The 13,978-nt window shown below is 37.0% G+C and overlaps 1 protein-coding gene across 2 annotated transcripts in view; it reads right to left on the minus strand.

The window, feature by feature from the left end:
* Positions 1-52: 52 nt before the first annotated feature.
* The window catches only part of MIGA1 (mitoguardin 1), a 32,437-nt gene continuing 18,511 nt past the window's right edge, over positions 53-13,978 (minus strand). For both annotated transcript variants that reach the window (XM_056497271.1, XM_056497270.1), the window contains exons 8-16: positions 13,751-13,851; positions 6,949-7,067; positions 6,694-6,766; positions 6,284-6,370; positions 6,062-6,160; positions 5,609-5,743; positions 4,393-4,446; positions 3,629-3,745; positions 53-3,277 (exon numbers count right to left, since the gene is read on the minus strand). In XM_056497271.1, coding sequence (XP_056353246.1) covers positions 3,059-3,277; positions 3,629-3,745; positions 4,393-4,446; positions 5,609-5,743; positions 6,062-6,160; positions 6,284-6,370; positions 6,694-6,766; positions 6,949-7,067; positions 13,751-13,851 — 1,004 coding nt within the window. In that variant the 3' untranslated portion in view covers positions 53-3,058. The remainder of the gene's footprint in view (positions 3,278-3,628; positions 3,746-4,392; positions 4,447-5,608; positions 5,744-6,061; positions 6,161-6,283; positions 6,371-6,693; positions 6,767-6,948; positions 7,068-13,750; positions 13,852-13,978) is intronic.

A 13,978-nucleotide genomic window follows, 5' to 3' on the forward strand; every position in this document is an offset into this window, starting at 1 on the left:
ATTTCAAGAACTGTGCAAATTCAAGTTTCAGGTACAGTTATATGAGCAACAGTTGTTTCACTGAAATATTTTATTTTATATACACAGCTGCAGTTCATTTAGGCAATAGAAAGGTCACAAACACTCTCACTGACACTTGATTTGACACATTTACTTTGACAGAAACCAAACACTACAAAAAGGAAGAATAATAATCATTAAGAACACATTTAAAGTAAGATTATAATTACAACTAAATTACAAATTATATAAATATTTGATTCTTTCTAATCCTTATGCATTCAACATTTCTAATCTTAAGAGGACTGTTATGGCAGAAGAGGATGGCTTTTAAATTTAGTTTGTTCTTATTAGCATGGACACTATCATTCAAAACTATCTAAATATAGACACTACAAACAAAATTCTGAGTCTGATTATGAATTAACTAGAGTAGAACTGCATCATAGTATCACTGCTATGGTGCAGCTCTGGCACTTGTGTTTGCAGAGATGGTGTACTTCTGAAATTCATCAGCCACACAGCCAGTTATCAACAAATGTTCTGTCCTGCTAAAGGTGCAGGTTGTAAAAGAGCTGACTGCAGTTCTGTGCTGCAAGGAGAGAGCCACCTCCCATTTAAACTTGCATCTCTCTCTGGAGCTGGTTACATACTCACAATAGATGAATGCTTTATAGAAAAATATTGAAAAAGACTCAGAGGAGATCAAAAGCTTTTCCACCTGTACCTGCACATTTCCCTGTCTCTCTATTCTCTTCTTTTTCAGTTTCTTCATTATTTCTCAATGAAGTGTTTGTTGGTGCCATCCTATAAGAACCAGGTCCTGTATTTCTTACTTTGGATGGGAAATGCATTGGTTTCATTTCCACTCCAATTCTGTGGACTCTTGAGAGCTCTATGGGTGTACAGAAGTGCTCCTGTTTTAAAGGGACACAAATGTTCAAGTCAGATATTATGAAGTTCTTCCCCATTTTCTAAATAGTTTGCTGTCTGATTAGACCTTTCTTATTCTTCTGTTTAAAACAATCGTTTCATTTTGACAGAAGACCAAGTTCCCAGGTTTTACTTTTTTCCAAGTGTCTGGAAACATTTATAATCTCATCTGCAACTCTTGTTTCTTCAAGAGCTTTTTGTAAATAATATTAAAATCTCAATATACCTTTAATTCTGTGAAGAAGTGCATTTCTATTTCTCTGTGATGTATGGTAAGGTATAATTTTCTTCATACCATTTTATTGGACCAGACAAATCACAGCAGACACGTTCCTCTGTTACTTATAGGTCATACATTTGCTGTAAAATATGCAGAACACTTACTCTGTTCCTTCTATTTCCAGCTATTCCTATTGATTCTGAACTCAACAAGACACCTTTATTATTCCATATAATTTCTTTCATAACTAGCAAAAAGCTGCCAGAATACACATAGCTTAAATATACTTTTCTGCTCAAAAGTTAAGTGAGGTGGGTGAATAAAACTTCACATGCCTGTATTGAAGACAGATTGCAGAGAAAAAAAAAAAGCATGGAAGATGGTGCCAAGCTCAGCAAGTTAAATGGTGGAAATAGGCCAAGAATAGCATTTGGAATTTGTTTTATTACATATAGAGTATATTCTTTTTTTGTTAAATAAACTATAATCAGTTGGCATTTCACATAACTAATATGACACATTTTCATCATTTTTTGTATTTATCAAATAAGTACAACAAAGGAGCAAAATGCTGGCTTCAGTAAAATTTATGAATTACACAGACCCCCATTTTAAATAGCATCCTTTTGGGTTGTGTTTGATGTGAAAGTTGAAATGTTTCGAGTCAAAGTTTGTTTTGATATCCTAGATTTTAACAACATGCTGCTCAAATATCTGAATATTTAGAATTACTCTGTAATTACTCTGTATTTCTTGACATGGGATAGATTCTTGTGGGCTGGCTTTGCATGGCAAAGGCATGTAAGTGCAGTTTTAGAGATTAAACTAACTCTGAAGCATGGCTTCAGTTGACAGAAAAACAGTAAAAGCCATTGCTGCAAGGTGCCTCATGCCTTCTGAAGGTGCTGTGCTCCTATCTGAAGTTCAGGGTTCCATGGCCTGAGCCACAGTTCTACACTGCACAGAGATGGCCACAATTGCTTAAATCTCCTCTTAAACAGACAACTTATTTCCCACAGAGAAGGGAGGAAGACACAAATTATTAAATTATAAAACATTGCCTTCAATTCTGTTTCATGGTTAATAAATCTTATCATACATATTTAAAAATACATTTTGAAATGCTACATATGAACTGAGAATAATATTGGTTTATTTACCACCACATTGAGTAGTAATGGTTTTAAAACATGGAAGTTTTAAATTAACTGGTGAAGCTAGCATAGCTTTTCAAATATAAATAAGTATTTTAAAACACCTTAGTGATGTTTAGATATTTTAAACTAAAATAAAGTAAAAATTGCATACTGGCAGTCATTCCTGCCCCATGGTGTTTGCATTTCCTGCACTGCTCCATTACACTGTAGTACAAAACGGCTGCTTACACCCACACAAATGGAATTCTGGGGCAGGGGCAACATGTTCAGTTCTGTGCGTGTGATACTTTATTGCACGTGTCACATGAATCAGAGACTGCAGATACCCCAGACAAAACACCCTCTAGATCTAGACACCTAATGATTTGGAGACTCTGCAGTGAACATTTTGTACTATAAGCTTTTAAAGGAAACAACTCCATCAGCTTCACTTACGAATTATTTGTGCAAAAGTACAGTATTTCATAAATAAACTTTACCCAAATATTACAGGAAAAAGCTTTGGGATACATGAAATATAAATACAGCGACAGCTGGGCTGCAAAATTAATTTAGGTATATACAGTAATACACTCCCCAGTTCTTTTCACAGATGTACATTTAAACTCCCTGAGTCCTTTTCCATACTTAGCAACACGATGCATTCCCAGATGCTTGCTCAGTACCAGCCACAGCAGCTTCAGCACTAGAGAAAAGGGTGGCAAAGCACATCTACGTGCACTCCCTGTCACTTGCCAGGATTTGAGGCTCACTGCACTTTTGCCTCCAGGAGCCCGCTGGCGAGGAGGGGCCCGTGGCCGCTGGCGCAGGCGCCGACGTGCCGCAGCGAGTCGGCGCCCAGGTAGGCCAGCAGCAGCTCCGTGTGCCGCACCAGCAGCTGCGTCAGGTCCTCGGCCAGGCTCTCCATGCTCGAGTACCTCACCTTGTCAAAATCAAAAATGTCCTTGAGGAAGAAAAGCACTTGATCCTAGCGGGGGGGAAACAGGAAAAAGTTGTTTTCAGTTCCAAGAAAGGAAAGTTTGTGATGCTAACAGCTCTTTCTTTAACATGTTCCCTCAAAGCCTCCAATTATGTATTATTTTGTGCTGAGACAGGAGTGTGCTAAACCAGCCTTTGCAAAACAGTTCCAGGCTTAAAACACTCATGTGAAAGTACTTATTTCTCATGGTTTCTTACTATTAGTAACCTTAGGAAAATGCAAATTAACAATGTAAAATGTACTAATAAATATGATCTTAGTTTATTTTAATCAGAAAGATTTTTTTTTTTTTTTTTTTTTTAAATTTATGGAAGTGGTAATTAAAAACAAGTTGCAAACCTTGAAGAAGCAGCATAGGTCATACAGGGAATTTCTAGGGCCCAAAAATCCCCAGGCCAAAACAGGGCTGATATGTTCACATATAGCATAGAAATGTGCAAAAAATCCATCAGGCACCTAGTGATTTAAAAATTGTAGACACAAGTTACACAGTAAATTTAGTATACAGCTCTATTATTCAGCATTAAATCTTCATAAAAACCTAACACTTCCCTCCTTGGTTTAATAAAGTTCTCCAAAGGTAATAAGCTGTGGCACAGAGTTCTACTGAGTCCCTGCACAGAGAGGTCAGGATGCAGAAGGGGCTGAGGGGAGGCTGCAGCAGAATTCCTGGTGCTGGTGAGGAATGTGGTGCTTCAGGCAGGTAACAGGGCAGGACTGGATGTGATTTGGCTGTGGGGTCATGCAGGGAGATGGGGCTGAGAATCCCAGCACAAGCAGGTGAGATTCAAGAATCATGACCTTGGTATGCAAAAGTCTGAGATGTGTGTGTGGGGCAGGAAGTCACCAACTGGACCTACACTAGGTGTGAAAATCTGACCTACTAAAAATCTGAAAATCTTTCAGTTAAGACTTTTTGCTAAAACAGGTATTAGGGTACCAGGAGCTGAACTTCTGCAACTGGCAAACCTCTTGTCTAAATTAACAAGTCTGCAGGACTAAGGGTTGATCACTCATTTATTTTGCCAAAGCTACAAAAAGAACTTCAAATTCCTAGGATATGAGCAATACCTCTGTTCTATACAATTTGAAGGGCAACTTACCTTCATTTGCTGTCTTTTTTGCTTCAGTACTGACCAACAACTTGAAGCCACAGCCTAATTGTAAAAAGAAAATATAAAACAAGCCCCTAATCATTTTCCATCTCAAAAGAACTCATCTGCAGAATACTGTATTTCTATATTCTATATTTCCAGGACATGTATTTTCTTTAGTTTCAGTCTTGTGGTAACACAAAGTGTAAAACCATAAAACAACAGCTGATATAAATAACAAATTTATATGTAGTTCATACTTGCTATTTCAGATCCATCTTTGTAATATTTTCATTAGTTAAATTCAAATGTAATTTGGCATCCTTGACTGATTTTACAGCTACCACAGTTAGCAACACTCACTGGGTTTAAGTGAGGACCAGTCTCATATATTAAAGTGTTCAGACTTCAGTAACTATTTTAGATATTAAGTGGCATGTGAACACATTGAATTGTACTTTTTCATTTCAGCAAAAACATTCTTGCAATAATTTCAGATTCAGCTATGAAGCTTTGTCCAAATATGGACCTGTGAAATACAATATACCAGTATCAGCACTGGGCTTTTTCCCCTCCTAGCCTCTAACTATCCTCATCTGACTCCCTTCAGTACTGCAAAGAGAGTTTAATACAGACAAAGCACAATGTTACCATATAACTACAAAAATATATACATGTTATCTTTCTTTGTTTCCTCTAGAGGGAATATTTCAATTGAAAAACAAAAACAAAAGGAAAATTGCAGTTGACAGATAAAAGTGGATGAAATGACAGTAGTTTCTGTACCAGCTGACCATGGCAGTAGCCTTTGTCTCTAACAGAGGGATGAGATCTATCTGGCAAATAAACAGGCAGGTATGAAAAATAATTAATTGTAACCAACAGCTGAATATCTAAGTTGCATTAATTTAATTTTGTTTCCTTGCAACTTGGTCCCTTATTGCTGAATCTCTGGTCTATGAACCAAAATCTGGATATGATATCTACGATGTGGCTAACAGAAATTTCCCTTCTAAAATTCTACTTCCTCAGAGAAAGGGAGGACAGTTAAAGTACTTTTTCCAATACATTCAATCACACCCAAACTTGTAACCTTTAAATTCCTATTATGAAAAACCTGATAATATAATCAGTTAAATTCTTTTGAGGACAATCTCAGGTATATACCCAGTACATTGCAATGTCCTACAATCAATTAGAATGATAATTACACATGGATACTTACTGTTTCTTTAAAAGAGGAATTTAACCAGCGGTTATTTACTACATTCTGGATAGATATTGGCGGATTTTCTAAATCTTCAAATGAATCCATTAATATGAAGTCCAGAACAACATCATAAAAATTCAGATTTTTCACCTATATTAAATGAGAACATGATCTAAGTAACCTGGTTTCTTTTACAGCAGTGGAATTCAGCATGCACCATATTGTAACACTGCACTAACATGCAGATTTGCAATTGTTTTTAAGGAATATTAAAAATACTTTGTCAGTAAAGGAAAAGTTTAAAAAAAATGCGTGGTTTCTGGTACTAAACTGGTGAATACCATTTCTCTAAATCAGCAATATAAACAATAAAGAGTTGCCTTTCCCACAATTCTGAACTGTAAAAATTTATTTTTAGCTCCTATGGCATTAGTAATGGTAAAAGAACTTTTCAGAAAGGCAACTCACTCCTCTAGCAGCAAGCTCCATTTCAGTATTATCCCAGTGATCTGTTTGCTCCAAAAAATATATCATTTCATCAAAGACATCTTCAAATTTCTTTGGATTCTGTAAAGTAAAAGCAATGAGCATCAAGCAAATGTAAAAAGAGATATGATGGATCTTCCCCAGACAGTGAATTCAGGTAGAAGTTACATAAACAACAAAACTTTGGTAAAAGAATCTTTTTACCTTTCGTGCTTTCACAATTAAAGCAGACAAAATTTTTCTTCCACTTTCAGCAAGAAATATTCTGTTTGATGTTTCTGAAAGAATTATCTAGAAAAGGGTTCAGAAAATATAGACAGGTTCATTCACAGGTTATACCAAGTGACCTTAAACATTTCAATCAATTTTCATGTAATTATCACCTCTAGTATAGTTAGCAAGTTCCTAATAAGGCTTGGGTGCAAAGGTTCCAAAGCTGGACTTCTCTGCAAATACATCTCATTTTACAATGATAAAAATGTAAAAGCAACAAGAAATTATTTAAACACAGATTCCATTATAAAAATGCTTTCACAAAGAATAACAGTCAGTTTCAATGCCATGTACTTTAGTTAGGCTTTAACAGGACAGACAAATCACTCCTTACTGTTTACCTGGAAAGCTTGTCGAATACAATGAAGCTTAGCAAGGAAGTCACTGTCTCCTAGACATTCAAACATTTCAGTCCTATGCAAAATAGAAAAGTTTTCAAAGACCATTAAAATAAGCAGCACAAGAATATTCATTTAAGTCTAACTGCTAGAAAAAATACCTAGTACAAGTAAATTCTAAATAGTGATTTCTAGATAGAATATTAAACTTTAATTCTTGCTTTTCCTGGAAATAATGAAATAGGCACCAATCAATACCTTAAGACCCGTGAATAAATTTTGCCTTCTTCTGCCAAGTGCATGGCTTCTTCATACAAGGGGCAGTGGCAAAGGGAATCCAGACCATACGTGCTACGAATATCTCTGTGCTCTGAAAGCTGAAAAAGCATTATTTGGAAGTTCATTAAAGAGCTTGCTGGTGTCATTTTTGTAAAGATAAAACAAATTTAAAAAGTTTTCCTTGTGTTTTACTGAAAGATGCATCTTTTTCTGCATCTGCTTCAAAGGGGTAACAATCAACAAGTGAACAGAACAGATACAACAGGTCATAAGACTTAACTTTGTAACTCTTAAAATCTGAAAGCTACTCAAGCATCATAAGTTTTTAATTAATAAAATTAAAAAGTAAAGCTTTCTTTTGTGTTTAATTTGCCTAGTTAAGTTTTTGTATTGTCTAGTTAAATAAATCTAATGGGTCTCAAAGCTGTTAAAAGAAAATAATTGCCAGAACACAAAGTACAGAATGATTGCACCAGACAATTCTTTAGGAAGCTGGAAATAGTAACACCCTCCCACCCCTGTTTTAGTTTCACTGGTAAATAAGTCTGACAGTTACCAAAGCACATTGTATAAACCATGAGCATTCAGTGTTTCATACTACAGGCTCTCTAAAAGGTTTTCACTATTAGCAGTGTTAACTCTATGGTTAAAATAGAAATAAACATGAACTTGTAGACATTTTTAAAGAAAGCAAAAAACAAAACCAGATTCATAAATCAAAGCACATAAATAATACAGAGAGCTCCTGTTTACAGGGTATCATATTTAATCCACAAAACAGTGTCTAGCTACAATTTCACTACAAAGATTACCTCATATTATTAATTATAAAAAAAGTAACTCTGATGTTTACACATCATTCCGTTTAGTTAATGACCACAAAATTAATTCTATCTTTTTTTTTCTTTTTTTTTTTAATGTCCTGCATGGGGCAAACAAACCTGTGTTTCTAGGCTATTAAAACTGAGCACAGAAACACCTTTAAAAATAACTCTCAAGGTAATTGAACTATGTAAAATATTAATCTCTATCTTAGAATGACTTAAAAAAATCATATTGAAGTATTACCTTATGTTAAACCTCCATTAAAATTTTCAAGAAAATAAATGCTGAGCAGCTTCTCCTGCCACTGGGGCCATACAGGCAAGTATGATGATGAACTTCAGGCAAAACACCTTCCTTCAGATATTTATGAAGCTGAGTGTGACTGAATTAGAACTGGTGATTTCCACCAGTTAGATGCAGCTTACCTTCATCTGCTGCCAGCACCTGAGGTGGTAACATCTTTACACATGAAGATGTCTGATCATTGCCTTTGGGATCACAGATTAGCTCAGGGATTGATACAGGGAATTGGGTGAGGCCCTTTTTAAAAAAAAAACCAATTCCTCTCATGCTAATAGATGAAATAAAATATCTGGAGAGAAAGGTCTAACTGTTCTTCTACTGAGAAGATGATTTTCACTACAGATTGAAGTTCTAACAAATAATATTTGGAAAGGGGAACAAATTCCTCTACCACTGGCTTCTCCTGGCATGAAAAAAGTGAAGGGGTGAAAAAGCAAACAAACCAAAAAACAGTAACTAAATGTTTAACTAGAAAAGGTGATTCCAGATAGTTGCACCATTAATGCTCCTGGAGTCATCATGGATTTTCTTTTGATGTTTCTAGTATTTAAAAATGTATTGCTATACCAGTGTTTTATATGTAGATATAAAAAGCATATAGATATAACAATACATAGATGTAACATAGATTTTTATGCTTTAAAAGATCTTGCAACCAGTGGTGCCTTTCTTTGAGATTAAATAAGAGGAAAGCTTAAAGAAAACTTGTTAAAGATGATTTGTAAAGATACATCCACATTTCTCATGTAGAAGAGTTCACTATTAGGAAAGTTCACAAATCATATTCAATATTTAACAGGATGCAGAGCATACAATATTTTCTAGATAAGAACCTCCCAAGATGACATCAAAAGGAAAATGAACTCCTCATTGTAAAGGTCTCTGAGGCCTCGCTACCTTTGAGGAAAAAGGTGGGCAGAAAGGTTAGTTCTCAGTTAGATGGCTCACTGTAAGTACCTTATATAAACTGGCTCATGTTCATGATATTTATTCAGGCATCTGCTTTTTAATCCACTATATACCCCTAAGCACCACATAACTGTCCTCAACAGGCATTTGTTACTAATCAGAAGCTCCAGCATCCAACATCCTGGCATCACAGGCAAGCTGGACACTTATATCTCCCTGAGTCCTTTCCTGCCATTCTGTAGTGGTGGCACCTGTGCACAGCCACTGCCACTTTGAGACTCTTGACACACCTCTAGGGATGACAAGGAGCTGTGTCACAGCTACCAACAGTGCTGGCAGCAGCCAGGAACACACAGGCTTGTGATGATGGACTGGACACGCCAGCCCCTAAGTGTCTGCTACTTCCTCTGCCAGGGAGGTACATGGAGAAGAAAATGAAAATGCAGACAAGGAAGAGATAAAAGATGATCAACACTCTAGCAGCACTCTCATCTTGTAAGCCTTTACTTGTATCCATTCAAGGCTCAAGAAAGAGAGACCAGTTGGTGACCACCACAAGGACATTTATGATGACCTGCAGTGGACACCTAAGATCATTACATTAAAACAACACATACATCTTCAAAACTCCAAAGCTTGCTGCTCTAACTTGTGTATAATTAGGCCTGACATGCTGCAGAGTAGCCTCTGAAAATTACAACATGGATATTGTTCAGATGCCAATCAGTTTTCTCTGGACAGTTTACCTTTAGGGCTGTATCTGCAGTTAAGAGATGCTGAAATCATTGCTCTAAAGCATCAAACCTTTGCCACTTGTAATTATTTTTAGGTCTGGGATGCCCTGACTGCTTTGGTTTAAGGAACAGGCTCAGTACTCTTATTTGCCACCCACAAGTTGTTTCTTAATAAATAGAAAAAATTCTCAGCTGTGCATCAAGAGCTTGTTGACTACCAAAATAACCACCTGCATGAGTGTAACAAAAATAAACAATGCCAGCTCTTTCAGGAATTCTTGCTTGCTTCCCCTAATAGAGAGGCCACTTTACTGGCACATTCAGTATTCCTTACATTCTAAGAAATTATGTTTACCCTATATTAAAAAAGCTGATGAAGATCTCTTTAAAATATAAAGACATTCAGAGAAAAGTTTTCCTTAAAAAAGTAAGTAGCTGCAGGATGAATGTGAAAAATGTTTGGGGAGTTGGAAGATGTGATGCTGATTAGTAACTAAAATGTTTGAGATGGCATTTTAATAAATTGAAATTATGAAGTGGTGTGTTCCACCTAAGGTCTGGAAGAAAACAGGAAGGCTGTTACTGCTAAAAAGCAGCAAAGGCTTTATTTACAAGTCAAAAAAATCTCTCAAGCTTTGGACTAAGTTAACATTTTAACAAGAAAAGCAAAGTTTGTTTAATAATAGACCTATAGATTGTACTAGTCAAAACATAAAAATAAGACATGCTAAATGCATGTGCACTGACAAGGAAGAAGCAGCAACAAAGCTCACTGTCAGGGAGAGCAGGAAAGAGGTTCTGTTAGGAAGATGGAAAAGAAGCCAGGAAAGAGAGGGCAGAGGCTTTTATCTGGCACGCTCACTGCTGCATTGTTGCCAAAGGTGGCAGCTATTTTGAACACAGTAGATGGGAAAACAAGACTATGAAAAGCATACTAATCCTCCTCAACACAAGCTGACAGCAGCCAGGCTCTAATGGGGAAGAAAATATCACTATTTATCACAGTAGTAGTATTAATAACTTAATTAGGGCAAATAGTTGTGTTTACCATCCCTTCTGCAGTGCTTCTAGAGCCTAAGTGTGTTTGAGAATAGAAGCCAGTCTGTTCATGGGGATGGCAACTGTGTCCAAATTGTATTTATAAGGATTCAGGCACCTGTGTATTGTAGGTGTCCAGACAGGCACAACTCTGTATGAAAAATCATCCAATGAGTGATTCTCAGCACCCTCTTGATCAGCAGCCACAGCCAAGATGAAGTTTTGGCACACCCTCCTGCTATCCTGTAGAGCTCATCAAAAGGGCATGTGATGCTAACCCTGCCAAACTGTCCCAGTTTTGTACAGCTCTTTCCTATATTTTGTTCTAATAGAACAGCATGGCATTCTTGTTGCCTCCTGAGCAGCATCCCTATCAGTTTCCATTCAAGCATCTATCTGTATCTTGTTTTATGAATGTTCTCTCTCCTGCAGGCAGGGAGCTAAATTTGACCTGACTGTGTGTCAGCACTGAAGCATGAACACAGTTTCCAGTCTCCAAAATCAGAGTCACGCAGAATACTTAGTCCTGCTCCTTGGGACAGGATGCAGTGTATAAGGAAGCCAAAGAACTGTCAACACACAGCTTGCAGCACGATGAGGCCACAAAAAATGGTGCCATGTTCTAATTTTCTGGAAGGTGAAATTATTAATTCCAGTAGGGCATAATCACAGAGCAGTATAAACACACATGAATTTCAGATTTAAAACCTTTGCTAGACATTTCCAACAGGATATGGAGTTTAGGACAACTAAACATGGAGTTACTAGTATTGTAACTGCAATCAGGGAGCATATGATGAAAGAGCTGCCTTATTTGCCCCTTAGATGAGATGAATCTGAAGTTGGAACAGCCTCAGACTCTTAACCTAAATTAAAACACCCCACTGTTTCCCCAGTGCAAGAAAAAAATTTAAGCAGTAGACAAGCAAGAGGAAGCTAGTTGACATGATCATGTCTAGAATAAAAGTATCTGGTACGTCAATTCTAATCCTGTTAGATCAAAGCAATTACTGTTCTCTACTAATAGCTGAATACACTGGGAAGTCATTACTGTTCCTTCTCACTGCCATAATGTGAAGCATTTCCCTGCCACACACCCTCTCAAGGATGGACAAAATATTAAATCAAGGTAACAGTGTTTTTGTATGAGAACACCAATTCACAGCTTTCTTTACCCTACACCATGCAAGGATGACCTGTAGATACAACCAGAGAGCTAACTGACCCTGTAGTTTAAGCCTAGTGACTCCTATTTAACCCAGAACATTGATGGTGTTCTGGCTTGAAAACCAAACTGCAAGTTGTTCATGTTCTATTAATCTTCAGGACTTCAGTCACCTAAGAATTTTACCAGATTCTTCAATAAAATCTGAGAAAAGAGAGGTTGTTCTATTGGCAAAGGCTAGAACAGCTGGAAAGGAAGAAAAAATCTCCATAGCTTTGTCCTGGAAGAACAAGTTTACAGAAGTGGCTTTGAGGTATCAAAATGTGGAGAATATTTTCAGGATACTTAAAGACAATTACATGTTCAATTTTGATTCCAATATTTTTTAGCAGATAGTGGGACAATATAGCTTCAGGTGAGGATGATGATTCCACTGAGGTGATACATCCTGGGGTTTTCCCTTAGCTTGATTGGTTTGTTTTGCCTTTTTTTAAGCCAAGCAGCACAAACGGGCATAAGGGGCTGTTCTGATCCTCACATATTTGCAAAAGCATTAAGAAAGTTCATGGGAAAAGAAAAAAGACAAACCAGATTCAAAGTGTACAAACTATAATGGTTTTATAGTTTGGTAGAGTTGAGCTGGTAGAGTTGAAGCAAGCTTGAATTGTAGTCTTGTCCAAATTACAGCAAAGAGTAATCAGTCTCTATGGATACAATTCTCATTTGGAACGGATGCTAGGCACCACAACTTAATGAGAGTTACTAAATCAAGGTAATTGTGTTATGGAAAAACAAACTCTGCAATAGACAGTCAAAACAATTGCAAAGAATGTGTGTGAAATTCTTTTTGCAACTGACTTTAGTAGCTTAGTTGTAGTGCATACATGAGAGCAATATCTGTAACAAAATGAATCTATTGAGGCCAACTGCCTCTCCTGTTTTTGGAGAAGAGTGCTATTCAAGATCACTTCAGCTCCCCAGTGACTACAGAAGGAGATACTCCTCATTCAAGTAAGTGTGTCACTGCTCATCAGCCTCTTTCAAATACTTCAAGGGAGCTGTAGCAGCTACATAGACAGGCTGTTACCCAGAGATTTTATCCCAGAGGATTACAGCAAGTTAGATGAAGTATGTTATGTTGCCAAGGAAGCTTCCCAGTGTGGCCAGTCAGGAGGCTCCCTGGCAGTCCCACTCCACTCCAGGGACTGTCCCTCCCCCAGTGGTGGCTGCAGGGAGGTGGGAGTCCCTGCTCACCTCCCCACCCAGCAAGACAAGCTCAGCTCAGGGCTCCCAGAACAGCCTCAGACCTCTGGCTCCTCCTAAGCCATTTAATCACAGTGCAACAACAGAGTAACAGCTCCAACTGCTGCCTTCATATTGTGCATGGGACATGCTCAAACAGGTAGCTTCAATTTCTTATCATTTTCTCTCAAAAAAACCCCTCCAGATCTAAACAATACAAAGCCTTCTTCATACATCTTTATAGTATGGTAAAGCAATAAGAAAAAAGAACCAAAAAATATAAATCATGGTGAAAGGAACTATCACAGCCTCAACTGATTGCTTCTTCATTCATCAAAATGTTATCTATTTTTGAAAAGCAACTTCTATTTAGGAGAAATTGGGGATGCATTATGCCAGTACACAAGAAAATCCCCAAAACAACTGGTTCAAACGAACCCTAAAAAAGCTCTTTTTTCCCCATTAGAGAAATGTAATTTTGCTTACGATGATTAGCAAAAAATTAGGATTCTTCTGTTCACTGTTCAAATAGATCTCTAAATCTTTAGATCTTTAGGAGTCTTACCTCAGCTGTGGAAACAAAGGAGTCCGTGGATGCAATGCTTAATGTATCGCGAAGGCAGAAATCATCCGCATTATCCTTTACAGTAATGTCTGTATTTTTATCTTGAAAATAAAAAAAAAGTTTATTAGACTATCAGACAATTCCATTTAAGTCTTGAAAATGTGTTGCATCCGTACTTGAACACAATATTTCATTTGGAAGGCACAACATTATACTATTGTAAGAGTA

Source organism: Oenanthe melanoleuca, chromosome 8, assembly GCF_029582105.1.
Source record: "Oenanthe melanoleuca isolate GR-GAL-2019-014 chromosome 8, OMel1.0, whole genome shotgun sequence".
NCBI classification, from domain to species: Eukaryota; Metazoa; Chordata; class Aves; order Passeriformes; family Muscicapidae; genus Oenanthe; species Oenanthe melanoleuca.